At 43.8% G+C, this 20506-nt stretch overlaps 1 protein-coding gene across 1 annotated transcript in view; it reads left to right on the top strand.

Annotated features, from left to right (window-relative positions):
* Window positions 1–20506, top strand: part of b4galt2 (UDP-Gal:betaGlcNAc beta 1,4- galactosyltransferase, polypeptide 2) — a 207831-nt gene that overhangs the window by 17635 nt on the left and 169690 nt on the right. Inside the window, exon 2 of the mRNA XM_051699194.1 lies at window positions 8678–9104. Within this exon, the coding sequence (XP_051555154.1) occupies window positions 8774–9104 (331 nt within the window). The 5' untranslated portion in view covers window positions 8678–8773. The remainder of the gene's footprint in view (window positions 1–8677; window positions 9105–20506) is intronic.

Here is a 20506-nt window from a genome sequence, read left to right as displayed (position 1 = left end):
GTCTGTGACGGCCGGTGTGATTCATTATGGGGGTTGGAGAGTGTTGATCAATTCCCTAAAGGAGTGCAAAGGAGGCTGAGTTGTTTGAATTGTGTTAAACCATGTTTTTTATCATTAGTGCTGATGATGGCTATTGCAGAGGAGTCACACATGATACGAGGGGTAGTTGATGGGGGGCAGGTGAGCTGGATATGTCAGCCCAGTAAGCTGCATCATGCACCATATTTTTGAGGGGGTACCAGTGATGGTCCTGGCTCACTTGGTGCCCCAGTCAAGATTAAGACATGACAAAATAAAAAATAAAAACCTAATACAATTACTACAGATGTTTTGTAGGAAAATAGGATAAACAAATAACAAATTAAGAATTATTTAAAAGCTTGTCATGACTTCAAATCCCAACCTTATCATGCAAAATTGCAAGTAAGTTTAACGGCCAGTGATCAACACGCTTGCAATCATTGCATTGAAATAGCAGGACATTTTGCGGCATCTCTTTTTGTGTTCCACGAGAAAGTAAATCGTAAGGGTGGGTAGAGAATTATAGGGTGAACTGTGCCTTTGAAGCCAATGATATGTGAAACTCAATTGGACTGACCAAATGTAAACTTTGAAGAGAAAATTCTTCTCAGTATTTTACACAAACATTTTTTCCTAGGAATGCATCGATAGTGCAATGTAATACCGATAAGCCAATAATTATTTTCATGTTATGGCCGATACTAAAAATGTAAAATTATATATACACTACCGGTCAGAAAAAATCTTTTGATCTGAAGGCGTATGCTTAAATGTTTGAAATTAGTTTTGCAGACAAAAATATAATTGTGCCACCATATTAATTTATTTATATTATAAAACTAAAATTTAATAAAAATAAAAAAAGTTTTTGAAATTGATGACTTGGACCAAATAATAAAGAAAAGCAGCCAATAAGTGCCCAACATAGATGTGAACTCCTTCAATACTGTTTAAAAAGCATCCCAGGATGATACCTCAAGGAGTTGGTTGACAAAATGTCAAAAGTACATTTCTGCAAATTCTAGGCAAAGGATGACTACTTTGAAAATGCTAAAATATAACACAGTTTTGATTTATTTTGTATTTGGTTTAGTCACAACATAATTCCCATAGTTCCATTTATGTTATTCCATAGTTTTGATGACTTTACTATTATTCTAAAATGTGAAAAAAAAAAAAATTATAATAAAGAATGAGTGTTTTAACCTTTTGACCGGTAGTGTGTGTGTGTGTGTGTGTGTGTGTGTGTATATATATATATATATAAAATGGCACCAACAATCATGCTGAGATCACATTTTTTCCCCCATTCTGATGGTTGATGTGAACATTAAATGAAGCTGACTGCTGATCTCCTGGGATTTTCACGCACAACAGTCTCTAGAATTTTGGTACCAAAAGCAAAAAACATCCAGTGAGTGGCAGTTCTGAGGATGGAAATGCCTTGTTGATGAGAGAGGTCAAGAGAGAATGGCCTGACTGGTTCGAACTGACAAAGTCTACGGTAACTCAGATAACCGCTCTGTATAATTGTGGTGAGAAGAAAAGCATCTCAGAATGCTATTCTGAGATGCAGGTTGGTGCTGTTTTGGTGGCACGAGGGGGACCTACACAGTATTAGGCAGGTGGTTTTAATGTTGTGGCTGATCAGTATATATATATATATATATATATATACACTGGCGGCCAAAAGATTGTAATAATGTACAGATTTTGCTCTTATGGAAAGAAACTGTTACTTTTATTCACCAAAGTGGCACTCAACTGATCACAGTATGTAGTCAGGACATTAATAACGTGAAAAAAAAAAAAAACAATTCTAATACTATTTTTATTCTATTACTACATTTTGAAAAAACCCTAATTCAAAGGGTTCTCATCAAAAAATCCTCCAAGTGCAGCAATGACAGCTTTGCAGATCCTTGGCATTCTAGCTGTGAATTTGTCCAGATATTCAGGTGACATTTCACCCCATGCTTCCTGTAGCACCTGCCATAGATGTCGCTGTCTTGTCGGGCTCTTCTCACGCACCTTACAGTCTAACTGATCCCACAAAAGCTCAATGGGGTTAAGATCCATAACACTCTTTTCCAATTATCTATTGTCCAATGTCTGTGTTTCTTTGCCCACTCTAACCTTTTCTTTTTGTTTTTCTGTTTCAAAAGTGGCTTTTTCTTTGCAATTCTTCCCAATAAGGCCTGCACCCCTGAGTCTTCTCTTTACTGTTGTACATGAAACTGATGTTGAGAGGGTAGAACTCAATGAAGCTTTCAGCTGAGGACATGTGAGGTGTCTTTTTCTCAAACTAGAGACTCTGATGTACTTATCCTATTGTTTAGTTGTACATCTGGGCCTTCCACATCTCTTTCTGTCCTTGTTAGAGCCAGTTGTCCTTTGTCTTTGAAGACTGTAGTGTACACCTTTGTATGAAATCTTATATATTTTCTCTAGGGAAAATATACTCTTATCACAAGAACATATACTCTTTTAGACTGTCGAAGCGTCCAGGGGCGTTCTCTGCACTCCACCATATTGTTGCTAAGGAAAAAAACAGAAAAATATGAGTTTTCCTTGATTAGGTGAACAGCCAATAGAAACGCGTTGTATATTTACACCCAATGAGTGTGCAGATATTAGAGTGGTGCTGAACGTCCCCCATTTATGCAACCCCTTACGGAATGATATCGTGTGGAGCTCACTCTCTCTGCAAACTTCGGCAGGAGCGGGTGTGTTGGTGCTCTGGAAAATTAGCTTTCCAGCGATCGATCACAGACAAAAAGAGAGACATCGATGTGAAATTGTAACTTAAGAAACTTATACTGATGATTTAGATGATCATTTTGTAGAGAAAGAATGAAATCTTATATATTTTGTTTATAAGATGCATGAAAACTTCATGAAAAGCAGACAATTATTAGCATTTGAACAGTGTTAACATGCTTCATGGTGTTTATCTCTGAAAAAGGAGTAAAAGAAAGGGAAACGCGCCAAAAAGAGACAGCTTATCAATGTGTAGCATCTGGAATTTCCCGTGTCCAAGGAACACGTTCTTCCAATGTGTATTTGACAAAAGAGATTTCCTTGGTGAGACAATTCATCATAATATTTCTTAATTCAATCTAAGGACATAAGAAATTAATTTCATGTGAATTGAGGTTCTTAATGTCTTGCTGTAACATTAATATGTAATATTGATGATGAAAAGTAAGGTAAAGAGACAGACAGTGTTAAGTTTTTTTTTGTTAGCAGTGCAAGCTATGCAATCGGCCATGTGCGATAAAGTGTGTTATGTCTGTCAACTTGTTCATCTGAAATCTAGATAATGAAATAATTGCACAAAGAAGTGTGTTATAATAAGATGCCTTTATCTGATAAAAGAAACGAGAAACAGAAGCAATGTGATGTATAAGGAAAACAAATTATTCTTAAAGAGACATTGAAATCAAATTGACATGATGTAAATGTTCAATGCTGATAATTCTGTATGGCCTTGTGTGTTCAAGGTCAGTTTTTTTTATTTTTATTTTTTTTTTTGTGTTCCTTCTTCTGTTGTTCTGATTCTGTGAGCCATTGTGATCTGGATGAAGACGTTCTGATGCATTGATATGTCTGTGGATTGAGATCTGTCCCAGCTCTGTTTGTTGTTTTGAGTAGGTTTGGACTGGCGAGCCACCCAAAGCGTCCTATTTGGATTTTCTGTATTGGTGAGAAACAGAGACTGACACTGGGTTATATTCTACGACCGGTAGGACCAAACTGAATGTACCACTTGTAGTGGTTTCATTCAAGGACAATTGAGGTACTAATATTCACAAAATCATATCTGGACTGATAAAGACTGATCTTTGAAAAGACAAAATCTTGAGTATTCAAACAGTTGAAGCTACAATTTTCATTCGGTTTGTTTTGTTTCAGAGTGGATTTACATTCATTTGTATGTTTTCCTTTGTGGTACATATATGACAAGTGAATGTCTATCATATGTAATTCATTTTGTGGGTTTAAAAAGTTTTTTTTTTGGTCAGCTCATAAAAGTGAAAGCACTTACATAATGTCAAATTACATTGTCAGCCGTCTTCTAAAAAGGTAAAACTCATACAAACAAATTCATACATAATACATTATTTAAATGGGTAAAAGACAAATCAATATTTTATTCTAACCAAAAGTATAAAGAAGTGATGTTTAAAACTAACGTCTATGGAAGAAAAAATGTAACTTACCTTGCCGAAATCTAAAAAAATAAAATATCCAAATAACCTGTAAAGCAACAAAAAGGGAAACAGTGGGTGAACTTGAACATATGAAAACCTAAGATATTTTGAGCTTCATTGTACTAGTCAATGTGATTTATACAACATACAATACCTGTTATTTTTGTATAAAATACTTTGTTCTTACCTCAGTTAAAGCCTCTGTCTGGGTGTGTTCGCTGTTGTTGCTGGTCTCCTTCTCCCTAATTTAACTTAGTCTTCTGAGAGTCCTGGTCCATAAGCTTATACAATTCAATCCAACTGTTACATAAATCTAACCATAAAGTTTAACCCCAAACCTAGACCTAACCATAAAGCGTAACTTAGCCAAATCTTGAACATAAACATGATTTTAGATTACTTTTGTGTACCATGGAAGAAAGAAAACATCAGGGTTTGTAATGAGCCGAGGGAAATGTATTACAGGTGATTGACATACAGTGTTTTCCACAGGATTTTGTGACTGTGGTGGGTGGACCTCGGACTCTCAAGGGGTGTCCGGGGACATGCCCACGCAGAAGAAATTTGTTTACATTTTAAAGTTAAATGCATCAATGAAGAACTTTGTGCTCTTGTAAACAATTTTGTGCTCTAGCAGTAATTTAATCATAAAAACATTGGTTGTATAGATATGAATGTTGGTAACATGGCAAAAAAGTCACACACACAAAGCATGGTAAATTATGTTTTGACCAATGATGAATGGTCAAAACACAAAATTGACTAGCGCATACATTTGAGCCATCAAAGAAATGAAGCAAAAGTGGTTACCTGTGTTGAACTGGTTTATTTTTTAGAAAATAAAACTATACTGGATGAGGAGGGCACATCGTCATTTTCCTGTTCAACTTTGTAGTACAAAAATTTACGCTTTTATCCAAAAATAGACCTATTTTGACCGGACATTTTTTTGGGGGCCGAACCAAACTGTAGAACTTGATGGGTGATATCAGGACATCGTTTATCGGCTTGAAAAGTCCATATTTCATGCGTGGGGACCTTTAATGCAGATTTATTATCTATTATAGGTAGAGGACATGGTATTGATCAACTCTCCTTACATCCCTATTAGCAAACTTTGCAACCTGAATTTGGACATTTAATTTTCCTGGGCTTTGAGAAAAACAGTTCTAATGGCCTTTTGTAGTTGAATTCCTCTGGGCTTGGCCCATTGATGGAGACCCTCAGGCAGGCAGCCAGGTGTTCTCCTTGCAGCATATTACGAAGGTCTGATTTGACCTGAAAATGAGGGTAACTACAATTAGCCAAATGAATGAAAATAAAAGGTGCATTTGGAGCACACTGTTTGTACTCTTCTTTTAGTTAAGAAGATTATGCAGTTTATCATGTAAGTGCAATGGGTTAAATGTTTGGCACACATTTCTGTAACTTCAGTCATACTGCCATGCCCTCTGTCCTTACCCTGTTCCCGCTGGTAATAACGTTAATGTAAGATAATTAGCTAACGTTAGCTAGCTAAATATAATGTTACGTACGATAAACATTGTTTTTCACGACAAGCAGCCGGATATGTCAGTCGACGTAAGCAAGGAGACTGACAGCTAACGCCGTTACTTAACTTAACTAATGTTAGATTAGCGTTAATTATCAATGATAACATCCACAGTAACGTTATCTGTTTGCTGTCGTACATTGATAATGATAAAAGTGGATATTGTAACATTAGTTAACATTACTTACCTCAAACGATGTGTCCTCAAAATGCCTTGGTGTCTCGGATGCAGCCAGGTGGTTCCAGTGCGTGTGGGAGGGGGCTATCAAGTATTCAAGTAAACATTCTGCAACAAAACTACTGCTGGTCTTTACTGCTGGTCTTTATTTTATGATTATAATACATTAATACTTTTTAAAGCTAAAGTTATTCAGTCAAGAGCAGTGAGTGTTTTCTTGTTTTCTTGTTATGGTTGATGATTATTGTAATGACACACTAGACAGCAGCAGGTCTGATAGCTTACATTTATAATTACAAGTCCGACATATTAATACGAATCCACCTTTTCCCGCTGTTTACGTTCACTTTAGACATCTCTCTGTGAATACCTCACCAAGATGGGCATTTTGGCTGAATTTTGAATTTTTGACCGTTCAGGTGCGTATTAAAGCGAGCATTTTCAGAACACACGCATGTTCAGCACACACACATATACGGCGCCTGTCAATCAAACAGGGCGCAGCTGTTACTAGAATGCTAGCGAATTATAAAATGATGTGCTCTGGATTACTTTCAACAGCAGAATAAGAATATGAACTTTCTAATAAGTGACACAGGCCTAGGCTGACTGACTGGGAGTGAGTGATGCTTTGCCGAAGCAACGGCGCAAAACACAATGTTAGAGATCTTTTATGTTATTATGAGAAGTGTACAAATATTTTCGGTTCATTATGAAACTGCAGCGGATTAGACTGTGGCGTTTGTGTTTTTTATTCGTTAAACAAAAAATATTAAATCGCAATCTAAAAATGTAAATCTAAAAACAGGCAGAAACGGTACAGTAATCCTACCCTATTGTAATATTGAATATTAGTTGATACTGATAAATTGTAAAAAAATCACTAACAACGGCTGATAACCGCTATGTTTTATGATATAACTACTTTCCCCCTACAATACTTAATTATCAACCAAAAATTATTATTATTATTTATTTTATTTTTTTTAAAGTTGCACTCAAAATCAACTTTCCTTAAAAATTTTGCTTGGATGGGCATTCCACTTCTGGGCCCAGTTGCTACAAGTGAAAACAGATCAGTATATCCTATACCTCCACTCCCACACTGTCAGTCTGTGCGTTCGAGCGAGCGAGCTGCTGAGCTGAGCCCCCCCGTAGTAACTGCCGCGGGGGAGCTTTCACCAGCCGGCCGTGTGTGAAATCAAGAGGCTTTCCTGTGGATGTTTCATCCAGTGATCACGCCAGGAGAGAGCAGGGGGAGAAATTAGCCGCAGGTCTCAGACTCCGGGCTGCAGTCTGTTGCTGTGTAAACTTACTTGCCCTTGGCCTCTAACACTTATGGTTGATTGGAAAAACCCATCAACATTGTAACTGCTCACAGCAAGATTTGGACAGCCATTTAGTGTTTTTGAGTTTAGCCCAATTAAACCAGGAGAAAGCTGAAGTTTCACAGTTGTTGTGCAAATTGCATGGTCTTGAATTGACTCTTCATTACAGTACATTTGTTTTTGCTACACATGATTGATGGGTATTTGAAAGACCCTTGACGAACACAGTTTTCTTTGCTGTGTTGATGTATTTCTTATTGAAACTGTTTGTTTGAGGCGGGACATATCAAATTGCTCTTCGCTTGTATTTTTTAAACAGCCTTTACCATAAACAACCATAAAATTTGCTACTTGCTATTGGTTATTGACTCATTGCTTCTTGCATGATTTGCTACTTGCTATTGCTAGTCTGAAGTAGGTGGTAGTAGGGGGAAGGGCATTCTCATTTTAGAGTGCATTTTATTGGACAAAATAAGTCAGTGCAAGATAAGTCTTTAATATTTTTGGTCCATTTCCCTGTAAAAAGACTGTAAAATCTTTACATGTATCAAACTCCTAAAAGTTCATTTGTCAACTTTAAGGAGAAAATGTAGATGTAACCGACCTCTAAGCTAACAGACGTGGACTAAAATATACAAAACTCTTTAATGTCTTTAAAGTGACTTTGGATTTTAATCATCAACATGTTACAGACAAATAAAGATGAGTAAGAACAACAGATTTTATATTGATGACAGGATCATTCAATGGCATGGTCAGTAGTATTTAAAAATAAATAATTACTATAGACTGATAATGTACAAAAGCATCAAAGCATATAATTGATAGGTGTCAGTCAAAATCAATCAGAACTGGCAAGGTCACACATAACTGGTGTAGTTCAGAAGTTCTATTCCCTATGCCCTTCAAAGACTTTAACATTCACTGTGAGATCTTTGAAGGCTAATAGGTGTGGGGCTCAGAAATAAGGGTAATTCGGAATTCACTTTTTAATTAATTTTTATTGGACATTCTGTTTGAAGCGATCTTACAGCATGACTATCATGATTGTTCTTCCTTCAAAGTGCCCTTCAGAGGGTGACTTAGACCGTTTGGAACGCACAACTTGCAGGAAATGTTCAAGGAACAAAAAACGTTACTTCCTTAAACTGTCTTGAAATGGTCTATAGTATCCATGCATACACACAAATCGTTAGCACAGCTATAGGAAAGCTACTCTGACATAGACAGTCAGCTAATTGTCTGTTGTGATAGAAAGCATTTAAACATGACAATTAAGTTTAAGTGTCATGATGCCATTCAACACTAATTCCTTGATGGACATCACCAGTCCATTGGTCTCATCCAAAAGTGAATTCTAACTCCCCTCACTTTTGGTTTGTAGGTGATATTTGTAAATTGCTGTCCAGGAGGGTCCAGTGGAGAGGAAAGGTGACACTGACCGGATGCATGTAGCAGAGTGTGCCGTGTGGCTTTGACCATGAGCCGGCTGATGTTGGGCCGGACGTTGGAGCGGATCTGCAAGGCTGTGCTGTTGCTCTGCCTGGTGCACTTCCTTATCATGATGATCCTCTACTTTGATGTCTACAGCCAGCGCTTTGACATCTTCAGCCGCTTCAACAATGGCCGTGGAGCCAACAGCTCACGAGGACCACACCACTACTATTATAATTTCTCCAGGACCAACACTACCTTTGCAAGCTATTTAGCCACGGCTGACCATCTCCTGCCCAGTGCCAAGCCAGAGGCAAACCACACACCACCAACCCCTAAGCCATTACCACCATGTCCGGAGGTACCTCCTGGTCTGGGTACGTTTTTTTTTTACTAATCATATTTAAATTGTGGCTTAGACATTTTAAATATGAGTGCAATGATGAATACCCCAAAATGAAACTTATACAACAGTTAGTTCCGGTCCTTTAATCTGATTGGACAAGCAGTGTTCCAGGATTAAGAATTATAACTTTTTGCAGATCTTTAGTATAACAACATTGGGACATTTCACTGTTTATATCACTGCGCTTGTCTGTGTTTGCAGCATTTCAGACAGTCTGTAAGTTGCTTGGTGACACGCAACATTTGAGCTTACTTTGGTTTTGTTTAGAACTGTTTTTGTTAGCGGTGCAAAAAGAGTCAAAATAACTGTCCATGTTGTGTCTAAAGTCACTTGATTTTATACAACAGTTAGTTCTGGTCATTGGACAAACAACATTCCAAGGGTGCTGATAATAAAGGCCACATCCACACTAATACGTTTTTGTTTGAAAAGCTACATTTATTCCTCTACATTTATTCCATAACTACACACTTTGGAAAATGATGACATTAGGAAAATGAAAACAGATTTTTCAAACGTGAACAGAGTAGTGTGGATGTGGCCTTAATATAACAGCACTGGGACGCTTCACTGTTTGTATCTTTTCGCTTGTCCAAAAAAGAAACATTTGATTCTAATCACACATGGATGCTCTAAAGAAACCGTGCATGTCATTTCTTGTTATTAAATTCACTGGCTGATGCCGGTAGTCTTAAAGAGACAGTACCGATTTAGCACGTGTTCTACATATCAGTGTAAATACTTGTAAATAGTAAAACTTTTGCAAATAAACAATAAACATGTAACATAAATATATATGCAACATAATATATACAATTTCAAGACATTTATTGATGGTATTTTCTGAATTTTAGCATTTTTCAAAAGCAATTTCAATTTAACCCTTGTTGGCCAAATTACACCCTACAACAGCAGTCACAGCACATCCCTTCATTACTTTTGACAGCTAAGCTAAGGATTTGTGAAGCTTTTGGCAAAGAACTAGGCTTTCATAGTGGGACTTCATAAAAGTAAGAGCAAAATCCCTTGAATAAGTAGCGATCAAATGCTCAATTATGCAAGAGAATAGAATAATGTAAAAGACAGTAAAGCATGGAAGGCACTCAATTAGTGCCCTGAATAGGTGGAAACCAAGAAGCAAAAGTTGAGTGGTGTGTTACAAGGGACATGTGGGCAGAGGTCCCATCCTGTGCTTCCCATCTCAAAACCATAATGGATTCTCTGCAGACTCCAATTACTGTAAAAGCCGGTGTCTCGCTCTGTTTTCTGAGCTGACCTGAGAGTTAAAATGGATTTAACGTCAGCAGTCTCTTCGGCACACTTATATTTCATCCACTCAACTGCTTTATTTCTGGTCTCTTACGCAGTTCCTAACGTGTTCAAGGAGAATGACCTATGCAAATAACTAACAAAACTGTACCAATCTCATTACTATGCCAATCAATCTGCCTCATTATGATTATGCACCAGGAAGTCAAAACTCTGACAAAACTCAAAACTCTGACAACACTTACAATGTCATATTTCATTTTCTTGTGCATTTTCTTGCTCATAATGAATTGTTTCATTATGAATGTGTGGCATGGCTATTTGAAATGCCTGCAAGTATCAGGCCTTTGCCACCCATATTCTTCTGAGTTTAAAGCAGAGGTCTTGAGGGAGTTGAGCTAGTTGAGCTGTGTCATATGACTCGTGTACTGTCTGCCCACTATGGGGTCTCTCTCTCTCTCTCGCTCTCTCTCCCTCTCCCTATGTTTTTCATCCCTTGTTTGCCTTACCCTCTTGAGTAATGTCAGACACCCAAGATGGCCACCTCAGTACTTGTTATTTTTGAGCTCAGGTTCCAAAAAAAGAGAATTCTTTAGGGCTCTTCCTAAAACCAGACTTTGCCTCATTCATAAGACAGACAGTAATGCTGAGTGGAATGTGTCATGAGCTCAAATTTTGAGAGGCAGTGTTAAAATGAAAACACTTTACTGCAGGGTTGTCAAATGTCATGGTTACTTGTGTAACCTCCGTTCCCTGATGGAGGGAACGAGACGTTGTGTCAATGTAGTGACACTAGGGGTCACTCTTGGGGGTCACACCTCTGGTCTTTGATAAAAGGCCAATGAAAATTGGCAAGTGGTATTTGCATGCCACTCCCACGGACATACGGGTATAAAAGGAGCTGGTATGCACCCACTCATTCAGGTTTTATGCTGAGGAGCCGATATAAGGTCCGGCCATTTCAGTGGGTAGTTCAGCGTTGTGGCAGGAGGGACACAACATCTCGTTCCCTCCATCAGGGAACGGAGGTTACACAAGTAACCATGACGTTCTCTATCTGTCACTCACTCGACGTTGTGTCGATGTAGTGACACTAGGGGTCCCTATACGAAACGCCACAATTGGCTGTTCTGTGTTATGTGAACTGGCGGTGTGTGGTGGGCAGACTACTGTGTGCCTCATAGCCAGCACACCAGGTCGATACGTAACCTACCCCAACATAGTTATGAGTGTTGAACGGCCCTTTTTGGGAACAAGTCGACTACCCAAGAGATAGAGACAGGCTTAACCCAGTCGTGGCCTCTTTTCCCCTTCTCTTTTTTCCACTCCCTAAAAAAGAAGGGGGATTATCCGACTGGGCCGCCAGGTCTAGTCGGGGGGTGTTCCTCCCAAGGGGAAGACACAGCGGAGACCACACCTCACCCAAAGGGGGGGGGGGGTATTTAAGTGGAAGGATACGTCACATGGTCTTTCCAACCATGTGGAGAGTCTTCAAGGTAGATCCTGCCCAATGGGGGAGGAGTTACTACAAACATGGAGACTGGGGCAGAGGGGCTCTGCCAAAGGAAGAAGCAGTTTGCCAACAGGGAAACGAATTATCGGAAGATATATATCGCATGGGGTTAGCTTTAAAGGGAACCGCCACATGCAAAGCACCTATCCCAGAACAGGACTCTTAGTTAGCATGTGTACTGGGCCGGCAGCGAATCTCTCCGAAAACTCGACTGCCACAGGGCTCGGAGGAAGTCAACCAGGGAACAAACTTGTGAACACTACTGGGAATTAATGGCGCACGTCTTCAGCTCAGAAGGAGGTGGAAGGCGCTATGTATAAGCGATACACCCGGCCGGCTATCCCGGGCTTATCCGCTTGTGTTGCGTGCCACTACCTGGGATGAAACCGGTTCCACCCGGAGGTTGTAGAACCTTGCAAAAGTGTTGGGTGCTGCCCAGCCTGCTGCTCTGCAAATGTCTGTTAGAGAGGCACCCCTGGCCAGGGCCCAGGAAGCCGCTACACCCCTGGTAGAATGGGCTCGTAGCCCTACCGGGGGCGGCATGTCCTGGGCGAGATATGCCATAGTTTTGGCGTCAATGAGCCAGTGGGCGATCCTCTGCTGGGAGACAGTGCTTCCTTTCCACTGTGCACCAAAGCAGACAAAGAGCTGCTCAGAGATTCTAACGCTCTGTGTGCGATCCAAATATATGCGTAAAGTGTGCACCGGACACAACAACGACAGGGCTGAGTCTGCCTCCTCCTGGGGCAGCGCTTGCAGGTTCACCACCTGGTCCCTAAAAGGGGTGGTGGGAACATAGCCCGGTCAGGGTCTCAGGATCACGTGAGAGTAACCCGGACCAAACTCCAGGCACGTTTCACTGACAGAGAAAGCTTGCAGGTCACCTACCCTCTTGATGTAAGTGAGTGCAGTCAGGAGGGCAGTCTTCAAGGAGAGTGCCTTAAGCTCGGCTAACTGCAAAGGCTCAAAGGGGGCTCACTGTAGACCCTGAAGAGCTACAGAGAGGTCCCATGAGGGAACGAGGTGCGGTCTGGAGGGATTCAGCCTCCTTGTACCTCTTAGGAACCTGATGATCAGGTCGTGCTTCCCTAAGGACTTACTGTCGACTGTGTCATGGTGTGCTGCTATGGCGGCAACGTACACCTTCAAGGTGGAAGGGGACAGCCTCCCTTCCAACCTCTCCTGCAGGAAGGAAAGCACTGATCCAACTGCGCATCTCTGGGGGTCTTTGAGTCGGGAAGAACACCACTTAGCGAACAGACGCCATTTAAAGGCATACAGGCGCCTCGTAGAGGGAGCCTTAGCCTGAGTGATCATGTCTTCCATGTCCCATCCAGGGGCCAGACATGGAGATTCCAGATGAAAGAAGGTCCTTCCTCAGGGGAATTCGCCAGGGGGGAGCTGTCGCGAGGAGCGTGAGGTCCGAGAACCACGTCTGGGTGGGCCAGTAGGGTGCTACCAGGACGACCTGCTCCTCGTCCTCCCTGACCTTGCACAGGGTCTGTGCAAGCAGGCTCACTGGGGGAAACTTATATTTGCGCAGGCCAGGGGGCCAGCTGTGTGCCAGCGCATCTATGCTGAGGGGGGCCTCGGTGAGGGCATACCAGAGCGGGCAGTGGGATGATTCTTGGGAGGCGAACAGGTCCACCTGCGCCCGTCCGAATCGACTCCAAATCAGCTGGACCACCTGAGGGTGGAGTCTCCACTCTCCCCTGAGGGTAACCTGCCATGACAGCACGTATGCTGTAGTGTTGAGGTTGCCCGGGATGTGAGTGGCTCGCAGCGACTTGAAGTGCTGCTGACTCCAGAGGAGGAGACGGCGGGCAAGTTGTGACATACAACGAGAGCGCAGACCGCCTTGGCGGTTGACATATGCTACTGACATATGCTACCTGTTGTCTGTCCGAACTAACACGTGCTTGCCCTGGATCAACGGCCGGAACCTCCGCAGGGCGAGCAGAATTGCCAACAGTTGATGTGCCCATGCAGTCGCGGGCCCGTCCAGAGGCCGGCGGCTGCATGGCCATTGCAAACAGCACCCCAGCATCTGTCGTGAGCACGACACACCTGGAGACCAGTTCTAGAGGAACACCTGCCCGTAGAAATGGGAGGTCGGTCCAAGGGCTGAAAAGATGGTGACAGACTGGCGTGATGACCACGCGATGTGTCCCGTGGTGCCATGCCCATCTCGGGACTCGAGTCTGGAGCCAGTGCCTCATATGCATCAACCCGAGCGGGGTGGCCACCGTCGAGGATGCCATATGCCCCAGGAGCCTCTGAAAAAGTTTCAGTGGAACCGCTGTTTTCTGTTTGAATGCCTTCAAACAGGCCAGCACCGACTGGGCATGCTCGTTCATAAGGCGTGCCGTGAAGGAGACTGAGTCCAACTCCAAACCGAGAAAAGAGATGCTCTGAACCGTGAGGAGCTTGCTCTTTTTCCAGTTGGCCCGAAGCCCTAGTCGGCTGGGGTGTGAGAGCACAGGTCCCTGTGTGTGCACAACATGTCTCGAGAGTGAGCTAGTCGTCGAGATAGTTGAGAATGCGAATGCCCACCTCCCTTAACGGGGCAAGGGCAGCCTCTGCGACCTTCATAAAAATGCGAGGAGACAGGGACAGGCCAAAAGGGAGGACTTTGTACTGATACGACTGACCCTCGAATGCAAACCGCAGGAAGGGTCTGTGTCGAGGAAGGATCGAGACGTGGAAGTACGCATCCTTCAGGTCTACCGCCACGAACCAATCTTGATGCCGGATGCTCGCCAGAATGCATATTTACGTCAGCATCTTGAACGGGAGTCTGTGTAAAGCCCGGTTCAGTACTCACAGGTCCAAGATTGGTTGCAACCCACCACCTTTTTTCGGTACGATGAAGTAGGGGCTGTAAAACCCTTTCTTCATCTCGGCTGGAGGGACAGGTTCTATCGCACCCTTCCGTAGGAGGATAGCAATCTCCGCGCGCAAGGTGGCAGCGTTTTCGCTCTTGACCAAGGTGAAGTGAATACCGCTGAACCTGGGCAGGCCCCTGGCGAACTGAATCGCGTAGCCAAGCCGAACGGTCCGGATCAGCCATTGCGACTGATTGGAAAGCGTGAGCCACGTGTCCAAGTTCTACGCAAGGGTGGACCAAGGGGACAACGTCGTCGGATGTACCAGCAGGTGGGGCCTCGCGGCGGGGCGGATCTCAAAGTGCCACACCACGTCGTGGCCGTGCTGAGTCTAGGGACATTGAAGCACTTACCTGGCTCCTTGTGACCACCACCCCTGGAACAGCCTGGGATGGGGGAGGAAGAGGCCTGTCCTCGTAACCCGTGGAGACTGCCACATCGGAGGCGGCTGTGTGCCACAGCTGGGCGCTCAGGGCCGAAAGGCCACTGCTGGAGTGCCAATCCTGCAAGAAAAAACCCATGGACGGTAGTCGTGGTAACGACCGTACACACTGGGTATGTGACCCTGGGAGGAAGGAAGCCGCTATTTTGCTGAACTGTTGGGTACCGCAGCCACTTGGGCATGTGGCGAAATCAAACAAAAAGGCAACAAAAGATTTTTCGCCCGGCCCTCCACCGGGGGATGGAGTGATCTTTTTACCAGCTCCAAGTGAGTGGGTTGCTTCGTCCCTGAGTCGCCAGTCTCAGGGGCGCTTTGAGGTCCTACGTGGGTTCTTAGGTGCCGGCTGTGAGACGGGTGGCATCTGCTTCCTTTGGTGGACTCCACGCCGGGGCCGGGCCGAAGGGGCGGGCTGCGGAGGAGCCAGTGCAGTCACCGCAGGGGGACACCTTTGGTGACGAGCAGACGGATGTGGGATCTTGAGCCACGCCGGGTCAGGATGTGCCGGATTGCCTCCGTCTGCTGCTTCACCGCCGAGAACTGCTGGGCAAAGTCCTCGACGGTGTCGCCGAATAGGCCCGCCTGGGAAATGGGGGCAGCAAGGAACCATGTCTTGTCGGCCTCACCCATCTCAATCAGGTTGAGCCAAAGGTGGTGCTCCTGGACCACTAGTGTGGCCATCGTCCACCCAAGATACCGTGCCGTGACCTTCATCGCTTGGAGAGCGAGGTCGGTCGCCGAGCGCAGTTTCTCCATCAAATCTGGGGTGGAACTACCCTCGTGCAGTTCTTTCAATGCCTTGGCTTGGTGGACCTGCAGGAGAGCCATGGCATGCAGGGCAGAGGCGGCTTTCCAGCAGCACTCTAGGCTTTAGCCGTCAGGGATGACGTGAGCCTACAGGGCTTGGAAGGGAGCTTAGGGCATCCGCGCCAGGTGGTGGTGCTCTGCAGGCATAGGTGCACCGCGAGCGCCTTATCCACCGGGGGAATCGCCGTATAGCCCCTGGCCACCCCGCTATCGAGGGTAGTGAGAGCGGGGGAACTGCGGAATTGGGGCCGGGCAGTAAAAGGTGCCTCCCACGACTTCGTCAGCTCCTCGCGCACTTCCGGGAAGAATGGCACTGGAGCGGGGCGTGGCTGCTTTGAGCGGTGCCGCGAGCCCAGGAACCAATCATCAAGCCGCGAGGGTTCATGGGAGAGCAGAGTGTTCCACTCTAACCCGATGTTCGCGGTCGCCCGGGAAAGCATGTCTGTCATTTCGGCATCGGCCTGTGACTGGGCAATCATCCCCAAAGGGGGAAGCCCAGCTGAGGCTTCTGCGTCTGACTGGACAAGTCCGCTCTCTGATGCTGCGCTCGAGAGCTCATCATCTTTGCGGGCTCCGAACAAGAAGCCAGACTCGCCTTGAGACGAGCCAGTGAACTCATCCGAAAGCCCGATTGGGGCAGACGAGCGTGCTGGGGAATGGGAGGTCTGTGGGGGGATACCCGGCGGAGACGATCCCATTGGGGTCTTTCTTTCGAAAGCAAGCCACCACCGCAACGTTGCTATGGTCATGTTCTCGCAGTGAGAATATGAACCATCCACAAACACTGCCTCCGTGTGGGTCGTGCCCAAACACGAAAGATAGCGATCATGACCATCCGAAGTTGAGAGATAACGACCGCAACCAGGAATAACACTCAATCGGTAAGGCATCTTTAAAAAGACGTTCCGTGTGTGCCGCTCTTTTAGAGAAATATATACTCTTTTAGAGGAGGAAAAGCTCTTTCAGAAAATATACTCTCTTGTTTTTCTGCCGAAGCGCTCAGGGGCGTTCTCTGCAGTGCACCAGTGCAGAGGAGGGAGAAGCCGCTGAAATGCGCCGTCAGATCCAGCAGAGGTGAATGAACAGTAGTATTCAGCTCAATGAGCATGACCGTTCGGCTCTGAAGAGAAAATCTGAATGAGTTTTCTCAACACAACGTCGAGTGAGTGACAGATAGGGAACCCATTTTAGGTTGCAGGCCGAATCACACTAAACATCAGCTTATGTGGGCTGATATTTTGACTTGTTAAATTCTTGTGTGACGATGAAGAGAGTATGCACAATAAATACACCTGGAGTTAATAAAGTTCTGGTTTAACTTTATGCTGCTTTCACAACCAATATTGGGGTAAAAGAAAAGAAATTATGTGGAATTGAAAAATTCCATTAACCAAAGGCCTTTAGAAATATGTTCATACAAAATTGGTGATTGTGGAATATTAGTCAAACAACAATACTGAAGCACTGTTGGCTGTATAACTTCTAATAAGCCATCTATATCAACCATTAAAGGAATAGTTGACCAAAAATGTTTTTCCAAAATATGGTGACAATATCCTGATGGATAGTGATTCACTTTCAAACTTCAAAAATGTCACCAAAGTACACTGAAATTTTTTTAACGTTTACGCATTATTCCTAAAAACAAAGAAGAAACTGTATGACCAGTTTAAATTAGGGATGCTCCGATCTGATTCCTGGATCGGTATCGGTTCTAATACTGACGTTTTTACCTGGATCGGGTATCGGCCCGACAAGCCCAATCCAAATCCGATACCACGTGATTGTCATTGCCGTTATCATCAAGCTCAAAGAATGTCATCATTTAAGTGTTAACAGCCATTTATACTCTAAACACACTACATGAAAATTAAGCACCAGCAGTGTGTTGCGTTTGTGTGAGTGTGTGCGCATGCGTGCGTGTGTGAATCATATGACAGAGCAGTGCAGCACCTCTTGTTCATTCTGTAGCATGCAGCGCATGTGACTGTATATTATTTAATTAAATTACAACCTTCTGCTCTTTAATGATGACACTTGGCCATATCCAGTGGTTTTTTTAATTTTATTTTTTAATTGTCATTGATATCATCTCAAAACTGTCACATCTCATATCATTTTGCTAATGACAGCATATTGTAATATGGTACCGAAATTAGCAACAAGATGATATTGTTTTAATTTTGTTGATATCGCGGTACTTCGTTAGTACCGGTAAACCACACAACCTTACTAAGATATAATATTATGAATAAATAATGCAGATAATTTGTTTTATATATAATTTATTAGCATAGTTTAATTTTATTTTGTTATTTTTTTCAAAAATCATTAGACTCCTCCACAGGCAGTATTAGGCCTACAGGCCATGTGCTTGACATCCCTGTTCTGTTTTATTTCCACTTTTCTGAACAACTTTGCATCCATCCTCTCTTCTAGCCACTGGCAGAAGGACAAAGGACCTTTTGTTGACCAGCAATCACAAAGAAATCCAGTGTTTTCAGTGCTTTTCACTTTGAAAGTGCAGTGTTTCCCACAGGATTTTGTGAGACTGTGGTTAGTGAACCTTGGACCCTCTATGGGGATCTGGGGGCATGCTCCCCAGTAAGAAACTTTTTTACATTTTAAAGTTAAATGCATTAATCTGGTGCACTTTGAGAGCAAATTTAAGAGGCTAGATCTATGAAAAACGTTGTGCTCTTGTAAACAATTTTGTGCTCTAGTAGTAATTTAATTATACACACATTGGTTGTATAGATATGAATGGTGATGACACGGCAAAAAAGTCACACCCACAAAGCAAAAATCAGACAGAGTTTAACGCAGTTCACAAATGGTCAAAACACAAAATCAAATAGAGCATACATTTGAGCCAGGGCTCGACATTAAGCATTGTCATGTGCTTGTCCTCAAGTAAATTGGTCATTCACCCTTCCGAGTAAAAAAGTTACTTGTCCGGAGAGAAAAAAGGACATTTAAGTTACATGCTCAAGTAACATGTCAAAGTTTATGTTGTATATTTTTCTAATATTATGACTGATGCCCAACCTAATAGTGTACCTATGCAATCAACTCAATTCTCTGTGACAGAAATGTAAACTGCACTGGGTAGGGGAGGAGGCTATTGTCATATGATAATTATTTTATGTTATTTACATTTATGCATTTGGCTGACGCTTTTATCCAAAGCGACTTACAGTGCCATGATTACAGGGACAGTCCCCCTGGAGCAACCTGGAGTTAAGTGCCTTGCTCAAGGTCACAATTGTGGTGGCTGTGGGGATTGAACCAACAACCTTCCACTTACCAGTTCAGTGCTTTAGTCCAAAACACCACCACCACTGTCACATATGGTAGTCAAATAAAGAAAAGCATCCATCGCCAACATTAACAGCAGGGATGCTCATAGTTCCCTATCTGTCACTCTCTTGACGTTCTGTCGATGTAGTGACACTAGGGGTCACTCTTGGGAGCCCGAGACACCTCTGGTCTTTGATAAAAGGCCAATGAAAATTGGCGAGTGGTTTTTGCATGCCACTCCCCCGGACATATGGGTATAAAAGGAGCTGGTATGCAACCACTCATTCAGATTTTGTCTTCGGAGCTGAACAGTCATGCTCATTGAGCTGAATACTACTGTTCATTCACCTCTGCTGGATCTGACGGTGCATTTCAGCGGCTTCTCCCTCCTCTGCGCTGGTGCACTGCAGAGAATGCCCCTGGGTGCTTCGGCAGAAAAACTAGAGAGTATATTTTCTGAAAGAGCTTTTTCCCTGTAAAAGAGTATATATTTCTCTAAAAGAGCGCACACACGGAACGTCTTTTTAAAGACACGTTTTTTAAAGATGCTTTTCCGATTGTGTGTTATTCCTGGTTGCGGTCATTATCTCTCAACTTCGGATGGTCATGATCGCTGTCTTTCGTGTCTGGGTGCGACCTACACGGAGGCAGCCTTTGTGGATGGTTCATGTTCTCACTGCGAGAACATGGCCATGGCAACGTTGCGGTCGCGGCTTGCTTTTGTAAGAAAGCAAGCCACCCCAGCGGCTCCCCGCCTTGGTCCTTCTACCTACGGGTATGAGGCCAGCGCGGCTAGCACTGGGGGCGATTTGGGGACCCCAATGGGATCATCTCTGCCGGGTATCCCCCCCACTGACCTCCCATTCCCCAGCACGCTTGTCTGCCCCAATCAGGCTTCCTGATGAGTTCGCCGGCTCGTCTCACGGCGAGTCTGGCTTCTTGTTCGGAGCCCGCGAAGATGATGAGCTCTCGAGCACAGCATCGGAGAGCGGGCTTGTCCAGTCGGACGCAGAAGCCTCAGCTGGGCTTCCCCCTTCGGGGACGACTGCCCAGTCACAGGCTGATGCCGAAATGACGGACATGCTTTCCCGGGTGGCCGCGAGTGTCGGGTTAGAGTGGAACCCTCCACTCTCCCCTGAACCCTTGTGGCTTGATGATTG

Source organism: Myxocyprinus asiaticus, chromosome 5, assembly GCF_019703515.2.
Source record: "Myxocyprinus asiaticus isolate MX2 ecotype Aquarium Trade chromosome 5, UBuf_Myxa_2, whole genome shotgun sequence".
In the NCBI taxonomy this organism is placed as follows: Eukaryota; Metazoa; Chordata; class Actinopteri; order Cypriniformes; family Catostomidae; genus Myxocyprinus; species Myxocyprinus asiaticus.
Note: the sequence above shows the minus strand (reverse complement) of the source record. Positions and strands in the feature narration are given on the sequence as shown.